We start from the raw sequence: 27,561 nt of genomic DNA, 5'->3' as shown, positions 1-27,561 counted from the left end.
AATAGAGGATTGTGAGGTAAAAACCACACAGAGTCTAACTCGAGTCCCAGGCGGTAAGAAGGAACTGAAGGGGATCCGAGCAGAGCTGCCTCATATAGCCCAGGGAGGAGCTATGGCCATGAGACAACTGCCACCCCTCTGTGGGTACTTAAGCCAAAATTCTCTGGCTCCAGGGTGCTGGGTGCGCACACACCCAAGTTTGAATATACAGCTGCATCTACTCAGGGAAGAAGTTCACGTGTTTACTGTTACACTGGTATAAACCCAGAGTCAGTGGGAAGCGTAGGCGCCAACTCTGTGGGTGCTTTGGAGCACCCATAGGGAAAAATTAGTGGGTGCTCTGCACCCACCAGCAGCCAAGCTCCCCTCCCTGCCCCACCTCACCTCCGCCGCCACCTCCTCTCCTGAGTGTACCGCATCCCCGCTTCTCCACCTACCTCCCTGCGCTTGCTGCCTCCAAACAGCTGTTTGGCGGAGGCATAGCAAGCTCTGGGAGGGAGGGGGGAGGAGCGGGAACGTGGCAGGGTCGGGGAAGGGATTTAGGGAAGGAGTTGGAATAGGGGCAGGGAGGGGGTGGAGTTGGGGCAAGGACTTTGGGGAAGGGGTTGGAATGGGGATGGGGCAGGGGTAGGCGGGCAGGGCGGGGATAGGGACAGTGAGGGGGTCGAGCACCCACTGGCACAAGCAGAAGTCAGCGCCTATGGTGGGAAGTCAGTGTAGCAGAGCTGACTCTCCACCTGTAAACTTCACAACATGAGCTATGAATTTAGGGAGAACACATGCTGGTGTCAGTGGCTATGTGCCACCCTTAAACACTGTCCTATCTCCCTTATTCTCTCTGGTCTCCAAAACCCAGGACTCGAATTGGGCTGGGATATACTGAATCAGAACACTGAAGCTGTTAGCCAGAATCTCAGCTTTCATTTTAAAAGTGGGTTAGTTTCTCACAGTTAGGTTGTGAAGAAAACCTTGAAAATGTGACGTGAGCACAACCAATGCAGCAATAGCTGCCTGAGTATGCAGAGAGCCTGAAACAATGGCTCTAAGAGGTGTGATCTGCCCCATGCATCTCAGTAAGGTATTGACTCTAGTGCCCAATTACAGTAATTAGAATGTCAACATTGAGAGTTCTTTCATTGCTGATCACAGTATGCCAGAAAAGAGAAGGGCAACCGTATTATGAAGAGCTGCACAATCTGTTCAGAGAGTAATTTCATTTTGGTGTCATAAATGGGTGGCACCTGGGAGAATACCAGCACTTTCCTCCTACTAACCTGCTGTGTGGACTAAAAATAGTTTTCAGATCACCATGTGACTGGGAGATGGGGCTTAGCACATGCCAATACCGTAATTCAGCCCTGGCCATGGGAATAGCAGAGCCCACGTGACCATGATTTGACCATCTGTAGGGTCTATTGTGAGCAGCATCATATACTGGTAGAGCTTGGTTTGTGGGCAGAGCTTGGGAAAACCCTGCTGTTTATTCTAACTGCCTCAACTTCCTCTGACCCAGCTCTCCTCCTGACCCCTTCCAATCTGGAGTCTGTCCTCACCACTCCATTGACTGTGGCTTCACCAAGGTTGCCGAAAGCTACTCTGGGACTATTAGCTATTCCTAAAAGGAAGTTCCAGCCTCATCCTATCTTATCTGTCTGCTGCGTTCACCACTATTGTTCACCATCAGCTCCTCTGCCTTTTCATCTCACAGCTCCCATCATTCTGTAGGGTCTCCTCCTCCCATGCAGACTGAGACACATGCTGCTACCAGAGTTAATATACTTAGAAGATATTAATACCCCCAACCTTTCTCCCACCTGCTGCTTTCTGCATTACACCAGAGAATGGTAGCAGTAGTGGGGGCTCTGTCTGAGGCCTTGGGCTGCCAGGGTGGGGGTCAGAATAATAAAGGGGGTGACAACAACCAGAATGGGGTGGCGTTAGGGACAAGGTGATGGAAAGTTGGTGAGTGCTGCAAACTGAACAGCTGATGATGGCTACCATATTAGGTATTCAAAGCTCAGGATTATGAATGGATGGTGGGGGTGAGGGGAAGGCAGGACTGAGAAGTGTCTCTCTCAAACTGGCATTCACACATTTAGAAGCAGATAGCTCAGGCTGTGCTGAATAATCTGTATTCTCTCTGTTAAAACAAGTTATATGGAGAGGATTCCTCCAGCAAACTCAAATGTTCTCTGGCTTTCTTTCTTACTTGTATAACTGCAGGGTGTGGCAGTTTCCATGCTGGAAAATCTCATACTTCGGTAAGCCGCAGTATCGGTCCATCTCCTCATCATCCTTATACCAGGTCACTTCTGGCAGGGGGTACCCTGGACAGGAAATTGCATATCAGCATATGGGACATTACAATGAACGTGAAAGGAGGGCTGCAGATCTTGTTCTCAGAGATATAAAGAATCAATAGTAAATTAAACCTCAGCCAGGGTCTCTTCCCCAAGCTCATCCCAATCAGCAGGTTGCACAGCGAGAGAGTACCGCAGTTTGTAATCTTGTAATTTACACTATTAAGAATCCAACTATTTGTGAGCAAAAATTGGAGCCCTTCATTCCTAAGCAGGGAGAGTGGACCATTAGACCACATTCAGTCACATTGGCTACAGCCAGGAGGTGAGAACATTGACACTTTTAGACAAAGCAGGCATGTCTGGACTGGATTAAGCCTAAGGTTAAAAAACAGACACTTGGTTCTCCATGTAGCTACCAGCTCTTCACAACGCATCAAATTCTGTAAACTGAGCCCAAAGTTTCCATTGAACAGAAACAACCCTGATTGCATCACAGTTGGTTTGTGTCCTACAAATGCTATTTGATAACAGATGTTTCCTGCCTTTTCAGTAGAATGACATCATGACATATGTGACTGGCTGGTCTCTGAGCCAGGGAAACAGATACATTCCTACCCGGATCAGCTGTGGCAAAAGAGATCAGCAGTCAGTGGGTCTGCCCCAAGCAAAGCCGAGTTAGCTACCTGCTCTACAAAGCAGCTTCCTGTCCAGACAAGGGGTGCAGGGCAAATTCAGGAGAGCTGCTTTAATGCAGAGATCTCTCTACTGGGAGTTCCTGTGCAGAGGGAGGTAGATTTAGGATTATCCATCTCTGCTGCAGAAACAAGAATAATGATCATGCTTCAGTTAGTTTTGCAGAATGCTAGATAGGTCATTTATCTTAGGGCGTATTGGGAAGCATGTCCCACTCCACGTGTTATTCCTTTAAAACTTCTCCTCTTCTGTGCAGTATGTGGCTGAATTACATGTGGGTGCTTGTTACAATGTGTAGGGTTTCCTTATCAGCTCCCTATGGTGTTTTTGGATATGCTCTTTCCTCCAATCAAAGCAGCTCTAACTCTGGTTGTGATTAGCCTCCTCCCCAAGGGAAAACCGCTCTGGCAAGCAACCCTTGGTTAATTCAGTCATCTGTTTCTGGAGGTTGTGTTCAGGACTCCATGTGCAGACAGGCAGAGACTCACACTGAGCAAGCTGCAATAACCAAGTCACCTCCCAGCTTTAAGGAGGTTTGCATCGGACAGTGATAATTACAGCTCTAAATCCCAAGCTATTAATCTAAGACTCATTTCCTGCAAACATTCTGATCGGTTTTACAGGCTGCATTTCTGTAGAGGCAAGGTGGCTAGACAACCGTGCACTGTTCACTTGCTCTTCCTCCGTATTATCCCAACCTGCCCCAGTCCCGCTGCATGCTGGAGGACAGGGGCTTCCCTCCCCTTCATAGCCCAAGAAGCACTCCCTCCAAAGGCCATGTGGAGACATCCTTCACACCATCCTTCACACAAAGGTGTGGCCTTTTCCAGGCTTCTCAGGGCAACTCAAAGCCAGAAATGACCAGGATTATCATCCAGCATGACCTCCTGCATCATACAGACCACAGGGAACCTCCCTCTGTGAGCCCTGCCTTGTGTTTGAGCTACAGCAGGGTTATTCTGTTGAGGAGGCTGCAGTACCCTTTAGTTAGAATCTGGGGGACGGGAGCAATAGGCTAATTCTTGGGAGTGTCGCACTGCAGACTGGGTTTCTCCAGTGAAGTCAAACACTGAAAAGAAGGCAACAAAAGACTTTAAAAGATCAACAAAGGCAGTGGTGGCCCCTCCCTGCCTACCACCTCACGGGAGACATGCTGTCACCATCCACCTTGCTCCCCTTTTGGGGGACCCCTCCCGCTCTGTTCTCCCTTGACCCTGTGCCTCTGAGGGATTCTCTCCACCGCCTTCTGGGGATTCTCCATCTCTGCCTCCCCCCCTCCCCCCACTGCCTGGGGGACTCTTCCTCTGGGTCCCCTTCCCTGGAGGCAGCAGGCACTGGAGTGAGGTGGGGAAGGAGCTGCTTCCCTGAGCTGGATGCTGAGGGGTCCAGTGGCAGCAGGGACAGGTGAAAAGAAGAGACCCACTACTACAGGGCTCAGCAGAGACAAAAGGGGAAGCTGCAGAAGAGCCCCTGCAAGCCAGACCTTGGCCTGCTGCAGCAGCAACAGCAAAGGGAGAGGGTGTGGGGCTCAAGTGCCCATGCACAATGAGACACAGGCTCCCAGCTCAGCTCTGCCCACGCCAGACCTTCTGATCAAGCCACAAGGGCTGGTAAAAAGGAGTACTTGTGGCACCTTAGAGACTAATGAATTTATTTGAGCATAAACTTTCGTGAGCTTATGCTCAAATAAATTTGTCAGTCTCCAAGGTGCCACAAGTACTCCTTTTCTTTTTGCGGATACAGACTAACACGGCTGCTACTCTGAAACCTGTCATTGGCTGGTAAGTTGCAAAGGGAACTGCTGGAGGGGAGGGACATGTCTGGCACCCTCCCATAGAGCAAGTGTCCTAGAGGTGCCCACCTACTGGGATGTGACAAACTTCCCTGCCTTTGCAGGCGTGCAGGGAAGGAGCCGATAAGGGACAGCACTGCTAATATCTGAACTGGGGGCGGGGGGGGGGGGGCGGAGAGGCAAAAGAGGGGAAAACAGCTCTTCTCTCTTTGCAAGTGTAAAGGAGAGTGGGTGTCTGCTCGAGCAGCGGCGCCAGCCAAGGCATGGCCTAGCTTCATGTGGGAATGGCAATAGCTCATGGCCAGACATATGGGGCCGAACACACAGCCAGCTATTGCAAAAGCAGTTCCAAGAAACTAAGTTATAACTACGTATCTGTGGTGTGTCACCCCAGGACTGCAGTATCTGAGCTCCTCAGCAGCATCAGTGGCTTCTCTGGGTCACCCCCCGAAGACAGGACTAACCCCACTGAGTGGAAGAGGAATTGAGACACCAAGATTCAGCCCACAGTCACACAGCCAGGTCTAGAGCCCCAAGCCTTATGCACAAGACAATCCCCCTCCATAGTCATTGCAAGAAGCTCATAAAAGCCTTTCAGAGCGTGTTCTATGATCAGAAGAAGAGAGTCTCCTTTATGGGCTCCACAACCCCTGGAGTGGAATTCAAGGTAACAATCACTTTGTGTGGCTGGGTCCGAGCTGTGACATTCACGCCATGTCTCTTCATAGCTTTGCGTGCAAGAGATCAAAGAGTACAGACTGCAGCCAGGAACCCTCAATATTCATTTACAGCACTTGGCTCTTCCCTGGGCCCCACAGACCCCAAGTACTTCACACAGGAGCATGTCATAAGCCCTATTTTACAGGCGAGGAGACTGAGCACAGCAGTGATTTAGCCAAGGAAGTCCCAGAGCCAGGATGAGAGCCCGTTTCTTCTGATGTCTCCCCTGCTTGGGCAGAGACCCACTGCCTTGCTAACTCAATATTTATTGTTACGGAGCTATGAGTTTATAAAGTGCTTTGCAAACATGGGCAAGACTGGCTCCCCGGTCAGGAAAGCTCCTTCTAATCAGACAGGCACAGACCAAGAGCAGAGCAGAGGAAGGGTGCAGGAAGAGATGTGAGGAGGGATTACTTTGAAGGCGGGGAGGGATGGAGGAGGATGGAGACGCAGCTCTGGGTTACGGGGCAGCGTGGAACGAGGTGTAAAGCTGCATGTGGGAAGTTGACCCTAAAAGAGTAGCTGTTCGGGAGGGGAGGGGAGAGAGCACAGAGAGCCAGTGAGTGAGCAGTAGGCAGAGAGGGAGAACGGGATGAGGTTAAGGGCAGAGCTGGAGCAGAGCAGGGATTTACCACGGGCACAGGGAGGAAGAGTGGATGAAGGACAGATTACACAGAAGTGGGAGACCCAGCAAGAAGGGTTGGAGCTGGAGGAGGAGGAGAGAGAAAAGCCAAGGAGTGCAGGCCTGGAAGCGGAAAAGGGCGGAGCCGACAGGGGCGATGGATGTGAAAAGAGGAGACATTCCATTCTGGAGCAGGCCAGATCCTTGTCACATCTTGATTGGCTCCACTAGAGCCAGGCCCATTGACTACATCTGACCAGGAAGCATCCAAACAGAGATGTCAGCAAGTGTGTGAGAGATGGGAGGTGGGGCCAGGGCAGAGAGGGGAGGGGCGGGGGTGGCCAATATCATCTCTAGGCAGTGTTAAGTGTCCCTAAGGGATACGGTGCCCTGCACTTCCGAGGGCCATTACTCCACTCATCCCTCCTGGGCATTGTACCAGCCCCAAGTCTGCCAAGCTGGTACGTACCCTGGTGCAATGCAGGCTTGGGACAGTGATGCCACAGAGAATTTGGCCCAATATGTTTGATGGGAGCCTTTCCTCCTTCACCCTCGGCCTTCCAGCCCAGCCAATGATGACAACCCCAAGGCCCTGAGCTTTGATACTGGGGCTATCTTGGACACCTCTTCCCTTCCCCATCACTCACAGGCTCATTAAATCCCCACCCTCATTTCTCTACATCAGCACCAGAACCTGTCCGTCTCTCTCCTGCCCTCCTGCCACTGCATCCCCTTCTCAGCCGGCAGAACAACCTCCTTGTCCTCTGCCTGCGTCCCTTGGCTATTCAATGCACCCTCCACCCTGCTGCCAAGGCCCCATTCATCTGCACATTTCCCCTCATCCTGGGTCTCTGCGCTGGCTCCTCATCTTCTGGGGAAAGTTCAAGGGTGAAACCGCCTACAAAGCCCCCGCCATTCCCTTTGCCTCCCCTCGTTTGCAGCAGCTCTTACAGTAGAAACAGCTTCTGTCCCAACACTCACTACGTGCCCTGTCTTTCTTCAAATCACTGCCCTCCCCCCCCCCCGACCACCCCCATTCCATGAATCCCCCCTGTAACATCCCCATTCCAGGGGGCCTGGCCATAGGGATGGATCTGGGGTCTCAGTTCCACACATCCACATTTGGAAGGCAAGACATGAAGCTTCATCTCCCCCCACTCCCACAACTCCACTAAGGGGGCAGGGAGGGAATTTGTAACTCACTAAACCTGCCACCACTGCTCAGTCAGAGCTTCCAGCCCAACCAACCACTTTCTTTCCCTCGGCAACCCTGCAGTACCTGGAGCAGCCAAAGGAGAGAAAAAGGGAGTCTCTCACCTGACAGTTGCCGCCCACCCACTAGCCAGGGGAGACAGTGGCCTCCCACAGCAGGGAGAAGAGGGATAACCCACAAATTTCTGGCAGCTGCCCAAGAACAGTCAGGAGGCTGGAGAACATGTTGAGGGGTCTCCAGCCAGAGGAGGCAACTCTGGGCACTCCTCGTCCAGTGTTCGGTGTGGGCCCATTTGTGCTTCTGGCCTAGGAGATGGCCCAGTCTCCTCCCTGAGGCCAGCACAGACCACTTCTTCCAGCAGCCCAGTGCTTTGTCTAGACCCTTTTTAACATTCCCAAGCACCAGCCCTTCACCCCACCCTTCGGAGACACCTCCATTTAGCCATAGAGCTCGCTGGCAGGAAGCTCGTCCAGATATTCAGCTCCAATTCTCTGAATGTCATCCCATCATTTCCAGTGAAGCCCCCATGTGGCACTTGTTTCAGATATTCATAGCCTTTTTCCTTGTCCATGCTAGTTAGCACTTAGCTATGAAGAGCCATGTACTTTTATAGCTTCATAGTGCTCCTGCTGGGAGACGTTTCCTGGTGTTAAGCCTAAACAATCCTTCACTGAAATTAGTGAGCTGCCACAAAATAAGCAAGCCCTAAACAAGCCCTTTCTGGCCTTGAACTTTCCCACACTGTGGGCAACTGTGTCTTTCCCCCACTCCCTTAGCAAACTAGACACAGATCGTTTGGTACCTGCAGTCCTCACCCTGCAGCTGAGACGGACCAAGTGGGGCTGGAGGACCAATCCCTTCCAGCCCATTGGATGTACCTACCCTCAGTCCCCTTGCAGCCTTATGCCTCCTTCCCTGGGCACTCTCAGGCCTAGTTTGGTGGTTCCTGCTTCCCCCATTTCCCCACCCCCACAGGCTGGGATCAATTCCTCCCAGATACATGAGCAGCATTTATTACAGTTAAGTCACTAGGCTGTGCCATGTGTAATACACCTTCAGCTCACAACAGAGCCATTCCTGGCCATGCATTAGAAGGATCTTACAGTGAACACACCCAATGTGTCTCTGGGAAGGAAGCTTGGTGGCCAGTCCACATCTGCTACAAAAGCCTGACCTTCTAGTAGCAGCCCTGCAATATACCCTGTACAAGGATTTGCTCTCTACAGCTCCCATCTTTGGTTTCTCTGGCTCCCTTTGCATTTCTCTCTCCTCCCTAGGGTTTGGAGCAACCCCTCCAATGTGCCCCTTCCTCAATTACCGGCAAACCCTGCCCACCCTGAAGAGCCCCACTGACTTTAGTTCAGCTGTGTGCCATAGGAAGGGTGCATGGCAGCAGACCCTCAATCTGGACCAGCCCCAGTCACTGTCCCTTGCAGGCTCCCTTTCCCCAACTTCTCCATTTCCGCTGCGGCTATGGCCCCTCAGCCAGCTGGCAATCCAGGCACCAAGGGATTGATTCCCATGGGGTTGGCTACAACCCACAGCACAAGCCGCTGGCTAAAGTTGAAAATAGTCTCAGGGGACCAAAGACCACAAATGCTGCATCCTGGGCAGGCCTGCCCCCTCTCATCAGTACAGATGGAGTCGGAGTTTAAAGAGAGCAGCCATCCCTCAGGCTGCTTTCCTGCTTGGTTTGTAAGTTAGGAACACCAACCTCCCCCCCCCCACCTCCTTCCTGCTGCAGGGCCCTGGACACTTTGGGAAGCTCTGAGAAGGAAGCAAGCAGCTGTAACGGGAGCTCCCACTGCACCTCCCCCTCCTCCTATTTCACTAGGAGGGTGGTGAAGCACTGGAATGGGTTACCTAAGGAAGTGATGGAATCTCCAGCCTTAGAGGTTTTTAAGGCCCAGCTTGACAAAGCCCCCTGGCTGGGATGATTTAGTTGGGGTTGATCCTGCTTTGAGCAGGGGTTGGACTAGATGACTTCCTGAGGTCTCTTCCAACCCTAATCGTCTATGAATCTATGCTCCCAGCAGCGAGGTAGAGGGAAGGAGGGATTACTGAATACAAACTTCCAACAACTAGCTCCTTCCCCCCTCCCTCAGCATCCCCTCATCCCCCACACCTAGGGGTAGGCCAAGCCGCAGGGTTGGCAGCTCTAGCTGCAGGCTGCCTCCCTGAAGGCAGGAGGAATAATTCTGATGAACACCCTGGAGGCTAGGGGTGTAGCACACATCAGAGAACGGGCTAGATTGACTTGTGCCCTGTCCCTTTAAGGCTTGAAGGACGGCTGAGAGGGCCAAAGGGGCCGCAGCACAGTTGCATGTGCTTTGAAAGGACTGAGCAGCAACAGGGCTTGTGCCAGCTATGGTGGTTTTTTTAAATACAATTCCAGTTTTAAAAAACCATCCCTGGTCTGGGAGAGTAACAAGGACATGTCCTTCACAGTCTACTTGCCCCTGCAGCCCCAACCCCTCTCTTCTGCAGTAGCTTGGTGTCTGGGGCTGATGAGCAGATTTCAGAAGGAACCAACCCAACCAGCTGACTTTGTATGATAATGCCCTAAAGACACAGCCCCTGGGGTTAGCCACGTACCACAGCACAGACAGTCTGCTGGTAATTGTGGCCATAATTTGTACATTTGATCTTTTGTGACTTGCCACCTATGCAGACAGCACAGAAACAGGGTTTGCTGGCAGGTGATCTTGTACATCAGCCAGCCAGTGCCCCCCCTTTTAGTGTGGCACATTACATTCCATGGACAGGGGCTCGTCCTCTACAGCTTCCTATTGTCTCCTCAAGGAGAGCAAAAGCCGTGGGGATGGAGCCTCCCCTGGAAGCACTACTATGCACAAAGGATCATCTTCCTCAGCAGGATTTGTCTGCACTCAGTGGGCAACCACAGACAAATGCATGCTTGGGTTGGATACTGCTGCCCTCATTGGTATGGAGTATCCCCATAGTGGCCCTGGGGCTACTAGTGGGGTTCTACACATGCACAGTACAGCACTTCATCCCACACATCTGGGCTTAATCTTCTGTAACTCGGAGGAGAAATCCTGCTCTCTGGGGCAGAAAGCACAGACATACAGGGCTCATCAGCAAATCCCAGGAGAGAGAAGGGACTGGCTCTCAAGAGATTGTATTGAATAAGAGTACCAGCTGCACATGGAACTAGTGGGAAAAGCTATTGAGTGGGGTCTGCTCCTTTCTGGGCTTCCAAAGCCAGATCCTGCCTCTGGCACTGCACCCCATATTCTTCACAGTGATATTATTAGGATATGATTATGACATAGTTATGATGTATTTTATGCAAGATAAGTCATGTGAGATGTCATTGGAAAGGTTATGATTTGCTGGATATGATTATCCTACTTGTATGCATGTATCAAAAGTTATGAATATTGACTATATCTATTTCACACATAGCCATTCCTGGGCAACACCCACTAGGCAAAAGTCTAGATGTTTGGCTAGGAAGGGCCTATTCAAGTTGATGAGCCACAAGAGAGAACAATAGGCCTTAGGAGAAGCTTATCTCACACCTGGGGAGCCTTCCTGAGAACTCTACAATCAGCCTCTGAGTAATGGCTGCTGAGACACTACAGGGACATGTGACCAGGTCACGTAGTGCTGGACTCCATCTTGGGATGTCAGTATTCTTCCACTGACAAGCCTTAAAACAAACGGTTCCCACCCTATGCAAAAGCTATATAAGGCAGGGGAGTGACATCATCATGGCTCTTCACTGACTCCCCACCCAAAGAAACTCTTGGAAACACCTAAACAGAGAAATTGAACCGGGGGGGGGGGGGAGAGAAGAGTGCTGGACCCAGCCTAAAGGCATTTTGAGCCTGTGACTGAACCACCTGGGGATTCCAAGCTGTAAATTAGTGTAGCTTGCCCCTTAAGAATCTGCAGCCTGTATACTCACTTTGGATATGAATAGCAGATCCTCACCCTATCTCTTTAGTATATTAAACTTAGTTTGCATGTTTTGTTTATTTGTTATGTAATCTGCTTTGATCTGTTTGCTATCCCTTATAATCACTTAAAATCTATCTTTTGTAGTTAATAAACTTGTTTTTGCCTTATCTACAGCCAGTGTGTGGGAGTCATAACTTGGGGCAGAAATCTGTTGTATATTCCTCACATTGAGGGAGTGGAGAAATTTCATGAGCTTATGCTGTACAGTTCCCTGTGCAGTGCAAGATGGTATAATTTGGGGTTTACACTCCAGAGGAGGTGCGTGCCTGAGTAGCTGGGAAGTATCCCAGCTGGAGCATTCCCAGGCAGTAGCTGGTCACAGCATCTGCATGTAACTGCAGTTGGGCATGTCCCTACCTGTATACATGCTGGTGAAAGTGCAGGCTGGAACCTGGAGAGAGCTTGGCAGCTTGTCACAGCAGAACAGTATAAATAGGAGCCCAGACTGGTGGGAGAGGAGGGCTCTGTGGTATCCCAATTTCAGGTGGCTCACTAGGGGGAACCGATCACACTAGCCCCTGCACATTTCTTCCCATCACCTTAACTGCAGCAGCCCAGCCCAGGAAATCAGCCAATAGTGGCACTAGGAAGGACGAGGACCCATCAAATAAATCCCATTCTGCCTGCTGCGATCATGCAACATAACTGGCACTATCCACTCATCCATCCCACTTACCCCACTGCCTTCCCAAACTTACACACACAAGTCTCCCACCAGCCAACTCTCAGGCAAATCATTCCCCTCTCTGCCCCTTTGATTTGTTCAGCTGACTGGGGAATAATGCAGCAGGGAGGGTGGAGCCCAGCTGACAGGGGAGTTGGGGAGCAGCAGGGAGGAAGTGACCCATGCATTCCTCCCCAGAAATGGGCAACATTTGGAGACATGGATGATGGCAAGTGACAGTTCTGAGCCAGGCCTAGCCCTTACTCCTAAAGCCTGGCCTTATCAATCAATTCCAGCATACACTGTCTGGAACCCTGATCACAGCCCCTAGCACAAAGCCTCCTCAGGAGTGGTCGATGGAGCACTGGCTTGCTACTGGCTCTTCCACTTTCATTAAAAGACTAGCTATTCACTAGACATTTTCCCATGTGCACAATAGGCACCAGCATGTTATACAAGAGTCTTGAGGCACCTACCGTATTTATAAGAACATGCTGTGTACCATCTGCTGTGCCATTAGCAGAATCCCTGCTGTAGCATCACACAGCTTCAAGCAAGGGTCATCTGTGACCCTCAATTAGAGAAGACCCCAAGGGGTAGCGAGCACAGTCCACATCCAAGAGCTCTTATCCCAAGAAAACTGGAGCACTTGAGCCAAGAAAAACAACTGCCACTGGGTGCAAACCAGCTGGATTAACTAGACCAATAAAGGGGATACAGGCACAGCAAAAGGCTGGGAGGAGGAATGCCCATTCCCTCTTCAATTGACTAGATAATGGAGAAATGAAACCAAAGAGATTTTTGTCAAAATGGGTGTGTGGCTGCTTGGAGTTGTACATTTGAAAAAATCAGATCCAGTGACGTTCCAGGGGAAACAGGTGCCTGGGGAACTAGTGTGTTGTGAGAACAGAGAGGGAGAGTGCTGGAAAGGCTTTTTTTTGTTAGATATTGCAGCTAACTAGGTGCTAATACAGACTTTGAAGAAAAGATCTCCTTGGTAAAGGGCCAACATCCCCACCCCTTCAATGAAAGAGCTCCTATTCCATATCTGAAACCCCCAACACCGGTGTCAGCCCAACCATGCATGACAGGCAGAGAAGCAGGAATATATTGCCAGTTTCTTTCATTAGCAACCAAAAGTAGCAAGAAGAGTCACAAACAAGTTTTTAAAAACTTCTTTCATAGGTCACTTACCCACAATGCCAGGGCCGTCCTTACCCATACACAAAGTACGCAGGTGTGTAGGGCACCAGGAAATTTGGGGTACCAAATTTCCTGGTGCCCTGAGCAGCTGCATGCTGCTCTAGCCCCTGCTCCAGCTCTTCCCCAGGTCCCTGCCCCTGCTCCGCCCCAGCCCCGCCCCCACTCTGCCCCAGCCCCACCCCTGCCCCGCCCCCGCTCCCCAAAGGACTCCAGAAGCGGCCGGGCAGCCGGCCGGGCCTGCACCCACCGGTAAATAGAGCGACCCGGTCCCAGCCTGCTCCGCTCCCCTGGCTCCCAACTGCGCAGCCAGCAAGTGCTGGGGGGCAGTTCCCCCCAAGCCTGGGAGCCAGGGGAGCAGAGCAGGCTGGGGCCTGGTCACTCCACTTCCCACAGGAAGTGGCCAGCCTCCCCCCTGCAATGGAGGCCTAGGCTGGGCCCCACACAGCCCCCCCACGGAGGCCTGGGGCCCCACACAGCACTCGCCCCCCCGCAGGGGGGCTGTGTGGGGCACCAAAATAGCTTGGACAACCCTGCACGATGCAGTGGTTGGGGCAGGGAAGAGTATTTTCTTCCCTCCCGCACATCCATGAAACTCAGGGTTTGTCTACACTGCAAAAACAACAACTTGCAGCAGCAAGTCTCAGATCCCAGGTCAACTGACTATGGGCTTGTCTACACTACAAAATTAAGTCAGCTTAAGCCAAGTCGACGTACAGCCCTGCAGTAATTAAAGCCGCAGTTCACATCCACATTCTGCTTCTTCTGGTGGTGGTGCACATCCTCACCAGGAGTGCTTCCACTGCCTGAACTGTGGGAGGCATTGAGAGGCACCAACAGCTGGAGCCCCCCAGCCCCGGCATTAACAGCCAGGCACCAGACTCACAACTGCCTCACCCCCCACCCCAGCATGACAGTTCCAATTAGCAGCCAGGTGTGAGGCTCACAACTGCCCCCACCCCTGGCACTGACAGCCCAACCTGGCAGCTGGGCATAGGGCTCATAGCTGGGCACCCCCTGCCCCGGTGCTGACAGTCTTTTGAGTCTGTAAGCCCGGCGCCTGGCTGGCAGGTCAGGCTGTCAGCACGGGGAGGGAAGGGACCTCCAGCTGTCAGTTCCACACAGTGCTTACAAAAATTTTTAAAAGCATGCCTCAGAGAAGGAAGCATTGGTTCATAGGGTGGCTCAGAGTCTCCCGAGAAAGAAGAGGATGATTCTGCATCCACTGGTGGCACTGATGGTCCTGCTGAAGGGAAGTCATGGGAGACAGGCTTCTCCCGCAAGTCACATCTCCCAGTGGAGTCAGGCCCTTCCTTGTGACGGAAGGAGACACTGGATCCAGGACAGCAAAAACATCCTAGGAGGAGCCTAAGACTTGGCTCTTCCCAGAGTGCAAGGAGTCTGCCCGAACCAATGGAGTCAGAGTAGTAACAGTGTTTGCCACACTTGAGCAAGACAGAGTCGGTTCTGTTGGTAGCTGATGACTCCCTTTTATCAGTGCCATCGGACCACAGACTTCATGCTTAGATGGTACAGATCCCAGTTGGTACTGCCGGAGCCTTAGACTTGTAAGGTTTCTTGTCATGCTCCTGAGACTTAGGGCATCCTACGTTCTCTGAAGAGCTGCTTGATTTAGGCAGAGCTGAACCAGACTGCTTTGAAGTGGATTTGGAGGAGGATTTGCTTTCATGTTTATGAGAATGCTCCCAGCTGTCCTGAGAAGACCCTGCCAAGGGATCTCTGGCGGTAGACTCCTTCACTTCAGTCAGACCTCATGGCGGGAGGTGCACTGCTTGCTGAGTCAGGATGATATATGGGGTGGGTGGTGCCTGGATGACTGGCAACCTCATGGCCTTTTCCATTAGGCGCTTCTGAAGGGGAAGCTCTCACCCCTCTCTGATATGACTGGGGAATGAGAGGGAGATACTGCACCTTACCACAATGTGGGCTTCCCTGAGGCAGTAAGTCAGTGATGGCCATCACTGACTGACAAGGAATGTGGTCAGAAAGCATACATTTTGAAGACTGGACTTCTGGGCATAATCCTGTCCCCATAATGGGGTAAGGGAGTATGGAGGGCAGAGCATGCCTGGACAGGGAAGCTAGACTATCAAAACTATAAAAATGTTTAGAAAAAAACACTGAATAAACTCTAAAGTTTCTAAAACACTATTCACGGGTATATTATATGTTTTACAGATAAACAAAGATAGGGTGACCAGACATCCTGTTTTTAAAGGGACAGTCCCGTATTTAAGCCCTCCTTCAGGTGTCCCAACTTTTTCTTAAAAATGGGAAAATTGTCCCATATTTTCTGCCTCTCCCCACCATCAGTACCAGTGGGTCTGGCTGCTGGCCTGTTCCCTGCTCGCCAGCCATTCACCCACCCACCATCAGTGGGGTGTGTGTGTGTCAAGGGGGCTGGGTGTGAAAGGCAGGTGGCAGGCCATCAGCGCAGCCCCCACTGCGTGCAAGCTCGGGGGGGGGGGGGGGAAGGAGAGAAGAGTGCTTTCCAGCAGTATTTCTTTTTAACAGGGGCTCAGTCAAGTTAATGTTAAATTTGACCATTTGTATTGCATAGTTCTGATTGATTGCCATTGAACTTGCTTAAATACGAGTAATTCTACCAGGTGTCCCATATTCAGCATAGGGAAATATAGTCACCCTAAATAAAGGGGACAAAGCTCTGGATATTGGAGGTTCCAATCTGGGCCATGTGGTGGTAAGAAGGAACTGGAGAGGTAGTCAGTTGTCTCCACCCTTTATCTACTTGACTGGAGGCATGAGGAGAGCAAGGGCACATGCATAAACCAATGGGCACAGCTTTCAAAATTCTCCAGCTCCAGGAGCATGGTGCACGTGCATACCCACAGTGGAATATGCATAGGGCCCAGCACTCTAAGAAGCACGGGTTTTCCACTGGCACAACCCCATCTGTGCTCTGCCTGGAGGTATGTCAACACAGTGAAGAAAAACCCACGGTTGGCCCATGCCAGCCAACTCAGGCTCTTGGGGCTCAGGCTGTGGGGATGCTTCATTGCTGTGTAGATGTCTGGGCTCAGGCTGGAGCCCTAGTCTGGAAGTCTACACAGCAATGAAGCAGCCCCACAGTCCAAGGCCCACAAGCCCAAGTTGGCTGGCATGGGCCAGCCACAGGGTTTTCTTTGCTGTGTATATGTACCCTGTGTGAGATCAAAGGTGAGGGACCAAACATGCTCTTTAACAGAGCGAGATTCAGCTGCTAACTGCACATTCCTGAGATAGCAAACCTCTGAGAGGCACTCAAGAAAATAGTTCTATTCTGGCCTTCCCGGTTAGTAACCAATGCCAGCTTCGCTCTGGTGCGAGCTTTTTATTGTAAGTGATCAGTGAGCAAGCTGCAGTATTAACAACCCCAAGCATTCAACACCCATGAATCACCCCCTACTCCTTCCTCAAATGTGATTTTTTTTAAAATTGATTTTCAAGTTAGTTGCATTTGTGTTTTGGTCTCACTTGGGTCATGTTTTCAAGCTGTTCTCATGTAATCACTTGTCTCCAGCAGCTGGAGGGTTAGAAAAGATACCATGTAGAGAGAGTGTCAGATTTCTAGGCCAGAAGGGACCACTGTTATCTAGCACAGCAGTTCTCAAACTGTGGGTCATAAAACCCCAAAGTGGGTCATGATCCCATTTTAATGGGGCTGCCAGGATTGGCCAAAGCCAAAGCCCTTGGTGACGCTCAGGTTACAGGCCCCCTGCCTAGGGTTGAAGATCTTGGGCTTTGGCTCCCTCCAACCCCGCCGCTTAGGGCAGTGGGGCTCGGGCTTTGGCCCCCCTACCCAGGGCAGTGGATCTCAGGTGGGCTCAGGTTTTGGTCCCCACATCCTGGGGTTGTATAATAATTTTTGTTGTCAGAAGGGGGTCACGGTGCAATGAGGTTGAGAACTCCTGATACTAGTACAAGCCAGAGAACTTCCAACACTAATTCCTAGAGCAGATCTTTTCAAAAAAAAATCTAATCTTGATTTTAAGATTGCCAGTGATGGAGAATCCACCACAATTCTTCGTAAATTGTTCCAATGGTTAATCACTCTCCAAACTGTTAAAAGTTTACACCTTATTTCCAGTCTGAATTGTTTAGCTTCAACTTCCAGCCATTCAATGAAAATGCATCTTCCAATAAAATTGAGCGAGTTGGCAACACTGTATTCCCCTCCCCCTTTTTACTACTACTAACCAGGAGCAGTAATCGATCAGCAGGGGTGGGTCACTTCACTGAAGGCATCATTACCTGTTACTATGCATGTGAATTTGGCATCAGAGTCCTCAGACACAGCACGAGATTTGAGGGTAGTTTCAAACTGCGGCTGGGTCTCCTCAGTCAGCTGAGCAATGATTGTGCAGAAGGTGCTCCTAAAAGAATCAAGAAGTAATTCTTAGAGCTCAGATTAGGTTACTAGAAACAAAGAAAAGGGTTCTCCACCCAGAGATCAAATAATGTGCTTGGCTGACTGGTTCTCATTATATGCTAGGGCAGGCGGGAAAGTAAGTTGAGTGACTTACTGGTAGGCTGGGGCCAGCTCTGGCCCCTGGAAGGGGCGGGGCCTAGGGCGGAAGGGGCAGGGATGAGGGGGGTCAGAGCCAGCCCCAGCCCACCCTGTAAGGTAAGTGCCTCCCCCACCGGAGTAGCAGCAGCAGCCTGGGGCTCCGGGGCCTATTTAAAGGGCCCGGGGCTCCCCTGCTTCTACTGCCCCAGTCCTTTAATTAGCTGCAGGAGCCCTGGGGAAGCAACGGGGCTCCAGCAGCTATTTAAAGGACCGGGGAGGCAGAGGCAGCTGTTCAGGGGTGTTTAAACAAAAAAAAACAAAAAACCCCCAACGACAAAAGTTTTACTGATGAAAAGTGCTGGTGTAAACAGTGCTTTGTCGGCAGAAGCAGTCTCCTGCCGACAAAGCCGTGGCCGCTCATGGGGGATGGAAGTTTTTTGCCAGCAGGAGACCGCTCTCCTGCCAACAAACAGCAACTACCCTGCACAGCTTTTAGCGGCTGTAGCAGACCAGCCATGTCACTAAAAGCTGCGTAGTGCAGCCGCTCCCCTAGTTTCTGGCTGGGGCACAGAACAGTTTAGTTGCCTCTGGGCTGTAATGCTTTCTTCTAATTTTGGTGGCTGGGTTTAGTTTGCAGGTGCTGGCAGCCTGTGATTTACAGGCGATCGGATCAGATGATCTGGTGTTCCCTTCTGGCTTTAAACTCTATGACAACCCAACACCTGCCTTAGAATCATAGAATATCAGGGTTGGAAGGGACCCCAGAAGGTCATCTAGTCCAACCCCCTGCTCGAAGCAGGACCAATTCCCAGTTAAATCATCCCAGCCAGGGCTTTGTCAAGCCTGACCTTAAAAACCTCTAAGGAAGGAGATTCTACCACCTCCCTAGGTAACGCATTCCAGTGTTTCACCACCCTCTTAGTGAAAAAGTTTTTCCTAATATCCAATCTAAACCTCCCCCACTGCAACTTGAGACCATTACTCCTCGTTCTGTCATCTGCTACCATTGAGAACAGTCTAGAGCCATCCTCTTTGGAACCCCCTTTCAGGTAGTTGAAAGCAGCTATCAAATCCCCCCTCATTCTTCTCTTCTGCAGGCTAAACAATCCCAGCTCCCTCAGCCTCTCCTCATAACTCATGTGTTCCAGTCCCCTAATCATTTTTGTTGCCCTTCGCTGGACTCTCTCCAATTTATCCACATCCTTCTTGAAGCGTGGGACCCAAAACTGGACACAGTACTCCAGATGAGGCCTCACCAATGTCGAATAGAGGGGAACGATCACGTCCCTCGATCTGCTCGCTATGCCCCTACTTATACATCCCAAAATGCCATTGGCCTTCTTGGCAACAATGGCACACTGCTGACTCATATCCAGCTTCTCGTCCACTGTCACTCCTAGGTCCATAAACATGCAGGAAGAGTGTGTGTAGGGGGTGGAGATTCATAGAAACAACTATTGACAGCTCCACAACTGGTGCTAGCTGGCCTCAGTATGGGCAGTATCAGCAGGAGGAGCAAGTGGGAGGTCCCAGGAGCCTGTACTCCCCTGACTCTTAGAGGGGTCCTCCTAGGTCACAGGCAGGCACTGCTGCTGACCTGTTCAGTGAGCGAACGTCAGCCCTGAGGTCTGGAAATTCAGTTCCTCTCATCACATACTCTCTCGTCATTACATTTTTAAAGAGTAAATGGATACACAGAGCTTGGACCCAGAGCAGAGCCCACTGTCAGGGCTCTGAGCTGTGACAGCTGCCTACGCAGCTCCAACGGCAGCAGGGACCTACATCACCTACAGATTTAGCAGGAGATTCATAGATTCCAAGACCGGACAGGACCATGGTGAACAGCTAATCTGACCTCCTGTATCACTCAGGCCACAGAACTTCCCCAAAGTAATTCCTAGAGCAGATCTCTCAGAAGGACATCTAATCGGATTTAAAAATGGTCAGCAATAGAGAATCCACCATGACCCTCAGTAAATTGTTAAAAATTCATACCTTCTTTCCACACTGAATTTGTCTAACTTCAGCTTCCAGCCATTGGATCACGTTACACCTTTCTCTTCTAGACTGAAAGAGCCCATTAGTAAATATCTGTTCCTCATATAGGTACTGTGGCAAAGTACCTTGTTCACCTCAGCAGGCTCAGTTCTTTTTAGCCTTGGAGACACAGGGTTTAGGCAAGGCAGTCCTTCTAGGTGGCACAAGGTCAAGCTATACCTTTCCTCAGTCAGTCCCTTGTGCCTGTTTTCCTTTCCCTTCTAGAGAGGGGATGCAGCCTCCCTTCCTGGAAAGGTTCCGTGTCTAGTTGCACCCAGCCTACTGGCAGCTTTCCCTCTCCCTCTTCCCCACCCCCCCCCCTTTCCTAACAGGGGAGGGTTTAAAAAGGTTTCAAGCAGTTGGAGTCAGCTGAACCGAATTGGTTCTCTAGCTACCCTTTTACAGTTGAACCTTATTAACCTGTGGTTACCTCTCCTCAGTGGATAGGGAGGGGCCTTTTAACCTTCTGGGACTGATTACTCCCCTCCCCATAGCTGTTTGTCCTGGGTTTACTACAGTACTTACAGGCTAATCAAATCACCCCTTAACCTTCTCTCTGTTAAACTAAATAGATTATTCCTTATAGTGATACACTCAAGGAGCTCAGCGTCTAATCCTTTAATTAATTTAATCATACTCCTAGCTCTTCTCTGAACCCTCTCCAGTTTTCCCCAACATCCTTCTTCAGCTGTGGACATAGGATTCCAGCAACAGTTGCACGAGTACCAAATACAGAGATAAAATACCCTCTACTCCTACTCAAGATTCCCCTGTTTATGCACTGAAAAATTAAATTAGCACTTTTGGCCACAGTGTCACACTCGGAGCTCACGTTCAGCTGATTCTGCAAACAGTTTTGGGCTCATGGTGGATAGTCTCTGCTTCTCAGGACAGAATCCTCTACCCTACAAGTATGACCTACATTTTTTGTTCCTAGATGTATACACTTACATTGAGCCATATTAAAACATATACTGTTTTCTTGTGCCCAGCTTACCAAGCGATCCATCACAACGCTGCTACGTCCCTTTCCATTCTCTTGCTTCCTGCTAAGGGCAGTTTGCAGGAAATCCAGGACATTGAATTCCACAAGCATAAGGAAGAGCTCATGGGGCTACTCCCACTGCTACAGGGTAAAGCAGCCAATCCTGCATGAAGACAGTCACTGGTGGGGGTTTAGTGGCCTTATTATGAATTCATGAGAGTGTTGTCTCAGTCCTGGTCCCAGAAAATGCTTTCCAAATTCATGTAGATTAAATTCAAAGAACTTCCCAAGCACCAGTGCAGCATTTCATGTAGCAGCAAAATAAACAGAGTGCCAACCATACAGCATCCTCCACAAACTAGTGATGCATACACTGAAATATACAGCTGAGTTCAACCCTTGTGTAACGCCACTGACGACAGTGGGTGGCGCCAGGGATAAACTAGGCCCATATTGTGCAAACTCCAGAGCCAGAGGTATACTGCTGAATAAAAGGCAAAGCACCAGAGACTGGGCCTCAGACAAGATGTGTCGCTAGCAGTGTGGCCTTGGTGACCCATTTAATCTTCTGCAGAGGAAGAAGAACCACAGTAGCCACTGGGTAAATGTTGGAGACTTTTTGTTAGAGGCTTCCAGTTTTAGGTCATTTCCCCAGCAACTCCTTGAATCTCTGAAAGTGCTGCACTATCCCTTATCATTTGGCCACAGCAAAACTTGTCTAATTCAAGCTGCTTCATATATCGATGTACCCATTTTCTGAGTGCTCCTGAAATTTTGCAGAGTGTAAGTAGTATCTGTTTGCTTTTCAACCTTCCTACATCTGCATGTTGTCTGCAGCAGCAGATCAGAAGCACATAAATTGAGCAGATTCTAGAAGGAAGTATGAAAGGACGGCAATTCAATAGCCTTTTTACATTAAAGAGGGACTTCTGTACTAGGGAAACCTCTGGACAAAGCGGACTTGAAAAAAAAAAAACCTCTTCCCCTTTTCTGTGGCTCTTGGAGTGGTTTTTCTTTCCTCGCCCCTTTTGGCAGCAATCCTGGAGGCTAGCAATCACTCTGGAAGGACCTCTTCCCCACCAGCTCATCCTCTCCTCCTTACTTCTGCAGGGAAGCAATAGTGACATCTTTGACTTTACAACAGTCCACGTTGACAATAGATCTATGGCACAAATATGGCTTCACTGCAGTCTGGCTAAGGAGAATCTGGGTTGCAAGGGCAGCTTGTGGGGAAGAGAGAGCTCTTATTTGAACAAGGTGGCATGTCTATTTTTTAAAGCGTATCCCTGTATGAAAGTCTCTCTTTAATAGTAAGAAATAGCTGAACAGACCTTTCCCCACCTCCACCCTTTCAATGGTGAAGATGGATAGTCCTTGCATCTACCAGAATTGTGCGCGATAAACACCAGCCTGACTGTTTGCACTTCAAGCAAGTAGTAGAGACTCAAGCATGCAGAATCTCATGCGTGCACATTATATAAGTGCCATGCTCTCTTCAGCTAGTACCAAAGCACTAAAGGTTAGTCATGCGATGTCACAGGTCCAGGAAAGGATTTGGTCAGAGAAGTTTAATAGAATAGAGGTTTACCTTCTAAAGCTGGAGGGAGATAATCGGTTGCCTGATAAGCTAAGCAGAAACAGCAAACAAAACCATTAGACCACAAAGCATGAAAAGAAGCAGAAATTAAACCATTATGTTGACAGATTAATGATAAGTCATCTTGCACAGGTCAGAGTCTCTATTAAAAGGCCACAGCTGCCTTAGCCTGCCTGCCAGGATAAGCGAGCTACATTGTAAACTGTAACCAAAACTGAAATGAAATGGTCATTAACAGCAGAAATGTAAGAACATTTTATGTGGGTCTGAAAGGCTAGATTTCCAAAAAACAGCACCTGAGTGGTCCAAGCACTCTCTACAGCGGTGTATGCGCAAGGCAGGAAACTACACTTAGTCTAGAGGGTATCCTGATAAGATGGCACTTGAGACCATGAACCAACTTACTTGTCCTGAGGAGCAGGCCTGGGGCCTGGCCACCTACTGATGGGCAACAAGTGTGTTTGCCACAAACTGCACTTCCAAGCTCAGAGGTGGGATCTGCATGTTGAAGGAATTCCAGGAGGCAGAAAAGCTCCCTGTTCGTAATGCTCTGAACCAAGTCACAGCGAGAACTTACTGTAAGCACATTTCACAAAAACTTCCATGGTCTCCATTCCCTTTGTGGTAACTTGTTACAAGGCTAACTGTTTTATAAAACACACTCCAATGCTAACACCTATATCTGATGGGCGCAGATGAGTTACTTACCAAGAGCAGAGCCTGTTCTCCAAACACTTTGCCTCCAGGGAGTCACACATCTGTCCACAGAACCATTTTGGAGCAGTATTTGGCAGCTATGGGGCATGTGCCGTTCCCTGGAGCCTAACACGCCACACAGACTAAAGGCATGAATGCGTGACCTGTCCAACCTTCCCTCAGCTCCATATTTGTGACAGAGATGCCTAAGGAATTGGGGGGGCGGGGGCCACAGCGGCAGTGCAGCTCTGAGGCCGCAACACATTTGGAGAGCAAGAGCTACTGTCGGTAAGTGAGCCTTTCTTCCCCTCCATTGCTTCCACAGAGCTTGGCCAAAGGTGCCTGGCCACTGGGACTTCCCTTAGCAGGCAAGCAGAGGAAACCCGTGTGCTGAACAGTGACTGAAACCCTGCCCCCTCAAAACCAACATCTGCTGTTGCCGAAATATCCAGAGAACAGTGATTTGCAAAGGTGTGAATGGAACTCCAGGTAGCAGTCCTATGGATTGCAGTTTGGGGAATGCTGCAAAAACACGCTACCCCTTTAGCCAAGTGATCCCAGAGACATTCAGATACAGGACGCCTACTAGCTCATAGCATAACTAAGCACAGTCTCTTATCCACAGGAATAGACTTTAAACTGAGATGGCGTGCAGAGTTCTCTCCAAAGACCACATGCAGTCTGTTCCATCACTACCATCCAGAGCATGTAGCCTCCCTTCCCCTGTGTGGCTTTAGAGCAGAGACAGTCTCCATCACAGCCTGGTCGACAAAAAACGGATGCAGTTTTGTCATAAGTCAAGGGGTAAGCGTAGCCACCCTGCTGTGTGTGGAACACAGCATAAATTGGTTGGCTCCAAGCGTGTGCAACTCAGACCCTCCTGACCGAGTAATGGCTCTAAAAATGAAAACTTCAGTGAGAAATGGCAGAGATTGCAAGATCCGGGAGGCTCAAGAGGGCTGCTTTGGGTTTGTTCAATGGCAAGTTACAGTCCCAGAAGGACAGTTTGAGACACCCTTTAAAAATGAAAAGGAGTACTTGTGGCACCTTAGAGACTAACAAATTTATTCACTGAATGCATCCGATGAAGTGAGCTGTAGCTCACGAAAGCTTATGCTCAAATAAATTAGTCTCTAACGTGCCACAAGTCCTCCTTTTCTTTTTGCGACTACAGACTAACATGGCTGCTACTCTGAAACCTTTAAAAATGGTTTTATTAGGGGGATGGCTGAACACTGTGGACCCTTTTGCAGGTACATGGTAGATAGAACATACTTGGGAACACAAGCATTCAAGTCAAGGTCCCTAGCTTGAGCAAACCCATTTTCAAAACCCTTTTGGGAAAAGCCTGAGGCAATACAAAAAAGAAAAATAATCCAGCACAGCAGCCCAAGTCCAACTAAAGTGTAGTATAGACACAACTGTGACACTGCACCCCATATTCTTCAGGGAGATATTAGGATTATGATTATGGCATAACTATGATGTATTTTATACATCGGCCATTGAGATCATTGGAAAGGGTATGATTTACTGAATATGATTATCCTATTTGTATGCATACATCATTTTTGTATCTGAAGTTAGGAATATTGACTGTCTATCTGTATTACAAATATGTTTACACCTGGGAATGCCCACTAGGCAGAATACACTCAGTCTAGACCAGTGCTTCTCAAGCTATCAAATGTGAGGGACCAGCAATTTTTTTTTCCAATGTGCGCACAGACTGGCAGCCGATGGCTCGCAGACCGGCACCAGTCTGCGGACCACCACTTTGAGTATCACTGGCTATATATAGATGGCTGACTGACAAGGGCCATTAGAGAAAACAACAGGCCTTAGAAGAGGCTAATCTCCCACCAGGAGGCCTTCCTGAGGATGCTGTAAACAGCTTCTGAGTCATGGCTGCCATGACACTACAGGAGCATGTGACCAGATCACCTGGTACTGGACTCCATCTTGGAATACCAGTGTTTTTCCACTGAAAGGCGTTGGAATCAAACTTGGAGACAAACAGTTCCCGCCACATGCAAAAGCTATTTAAGGCAGGGGAGTGACATAATTGTGGTTCTTCACTGACTCCCTGACAAAGGAGACTCTTGGAAACACCTGGAGGAACAAGGACTGAATGGGTGGAAGTGCTGGACCCAGGCTAGAGGAATTTCAAGTCTGTAAAAGGAATTTATACCTGGGATTTGAAGCTGCAAGCAAGTGCAGCTTGCCCCTTAAGAATCTCTGCAACCGGCTTAAATAATCATTTAGGGGTGAGAATTTGCTGCTCATATCCAATCTCTTTAGCATATTAAGCTTAGATTGCGTTTTTGTTTATTTGCTATTGCTATCCCTTATAATCACTTAAAATCCATCTTTTGTAGTTAATAAATTTGTGTTTGGTATATCACGAACCGGTGTGTAGGAGTTATAACTTGGGGCCGAAAGCTGTTGTATATTTCCTCTCCACATTGAGGGAGGGGGCGAATTTCATGAGCTTATCCTGTACAGATCTCTGTGCAGGGCAAAACGGTATAATTTTGGGTTTACACTCCGGGGGCGGGGGGTGCACTTGAGTAGCTGGGCAGGTCCTTAGCAGAAGCTTCCCCATGCAGAGCTGATCTCAGCATCTGTATGTAGCTGTAGCTGGGTCTGTCCTACCTGTATGTGTGCTGGAGGGCCTGTCACAGCAGTACAGTGTAAAGGTAGCCCAGGCTGGTGGGTCAGGTGGGCTCAGTGGTACTCCAGTTCCAGGTGGCACCCCGGGTGGACCCATCACAACGTTGTCCACCTGTTCATGAACTATATGTAAAACATGGAGCAAGGGAGAGGCTGGCTCTGTGACCACTCTGACGAGGAACTGAAGAACAGTTATGTGGTGGGAGCAGGGGAGTTTATTCCCTTTATGATATGCTGGGCTCAAGCAAGTTATGCAATGCACCCCTGACCTGCCAACTGCTGCTGACAGAGATTTGGTGGCCCCGTGGCTAGGCACAATGCTCCTATGGGGACTCTGGAGGCGGTGTCTCACAAAACAGGTATAACCCACCTTGATTTGGGGTTCTCCCAGCTATAGATTTCCCTCTCATCTTTGACAGGGATGGGAGAAGGCTGCCCATATAGAGCCATTTTATGTAATGACATCATCATCCATATAGAAACAAACCAAGATGAGCAGAAGCTTTGTTCTACTTGAAGGGTATCAGAGACACAGGATTCTTTTGCCAGCTATTATCCAGGAGGAATTTAGGGAATTAGGAGACAAATTAGTTTACATGTTAGGAGCAATGAGAGGCTAACTAAGTTTGCTTTACTTTTCTTGTTTCCAAAGGAGATTCAGCAGAACATAGTACAGGAGTGGTCAGCTGCTGTAGTCATGTTGCAAATGGCTACACAAATGGATGGAGACATGTAAATGAGCAAGAAGGCACTAATCCAGAGATTGGTTTTTTTTTGTTTTTTAAAGGCAGAAGGACCATCATCATACAGTCTGACCTCCCGCAGAAGAGAACCTTGCCCAGTGAGTCTTGCATTGAGCCTAATGACTTCTGGCTGAGCTAGAGCAGTGGTTCTCAAGCAAGAGTACATGTAGCCCTGGGGTATGCTGAGGTCTTCTGGGGCATACATCAGCTCATTTAAATATTTGCCTAGTTTTACAACAGGCTGCATAAAAAGCACCAGCGAAGTCCGTACAAACTAAAATTTCATATGACTTGTTTATATTGCTCTATATACTGAAATGAAAGTACAATATTTACATTGTAATCTATTTTATAATTATATCGTAAAAATGAGAAAGGAAGCAATTTTTCAGTGATGTATTTTAATGTCTAAATGTCACAGCCACACTGATTTTGTAAGCAAGTAGTTTTTAAGTGAGGTGAAACTTGGGGTTATGCAAGACAAGCCACACTCCTGAAAGGGGTCCGTAGTCCAGAAAAGTTGAGAGCCACTGAGCTAGAGTACATCTTTCAGACAGATCCCTAATCCTGAGATAGGGACAGAGAATTTGCCAAAGCCCGAAGTAAATTGCTGCAATATCTGCTTTATTTCCAGTCTGAATCCATCTAACTTCATCTTCCAGCCACTGGATCCTATTCTGCCTTTGTCTGCCAGACTAAAGAGCCCTCTACTATCAGGAGTCTTCTGTCAGTGTAGGTACTTGTTAACTGATCGAGTCAACTCAATCTTGCTTCGGATCAGGACACAACAGCCAAAAGAAGCTTCCCCTTCATTTTAGGAAGATGCTATGATGAGGGAACAGTACAATTGGGAACAAAAATAAGGTTCAAAACCGTCAAGCCTCCCACTGAGCTTCTGAAATTACATCCGAGACCTTACACCCCTCATTGCACAGAAAGAGGCACTCAGTCTAATGCTAGCAAAGTAACACAAGACAGCCTCTGAAAACTGCACCTGGCAAGCCTGCCAGTGTTTCCATTTGCGGAGGCAGAGCCCCTAATCAACATGAGAAAAAATGGGAACAAACCCCTTAAACTTATAGGTCACTTGCTTTTGCAAATGGCTGCA

General features: G+C 49.3%; 1 protein-coding gene across 1 annotated transcript in view; it reads right to left on the bottom strand.

Moving 5' to 3' along the window:
- The window catches only part of ALPK3 (alpha kinase 3), an 88,696-nt gene that overhangs the window by 39,898 nt on the left and 21,237 nt on the right, over positions 1-27,561 (bottom strand). The window contains exons 2-3 of the mRNA XM_073363255.2: positions 17,467-17,588; positions 2,210-2,327 (exon numbers count right to left, since the gene is read on the bottom strand). Coding sequence (XP_073219356.2) covers positions 2,210-2,327; positions 17,467-17,588 — 240 coding nt within the window. The remainder of the gene's footprint in view (positions 1-2,209; positions 2,328-17,466; positions 17,589-27,561) is intronic.

Source organism: Lepidochelys kempii, chromosome 10 (genome assembly GCF_965140285.1).
Source record: "Lepidochelys kempii isolate rLepKem1 chromosome 10, rLepKem1.hap1, whole genome shotgun sequence".
In the NCBI taxonomy this organism is placed as follows: domain Eukaryota; kingdom Metazoa; phylum Chordata; order Testudines; family Cheloniidae; genus Lepidochelys; species Lepidochelys kempii.
The sequence above is the reverse complement of the archived record's forward strand: the minus strand, read 5'-3'. Positions and strand labels throughout refer to the sequence as shown.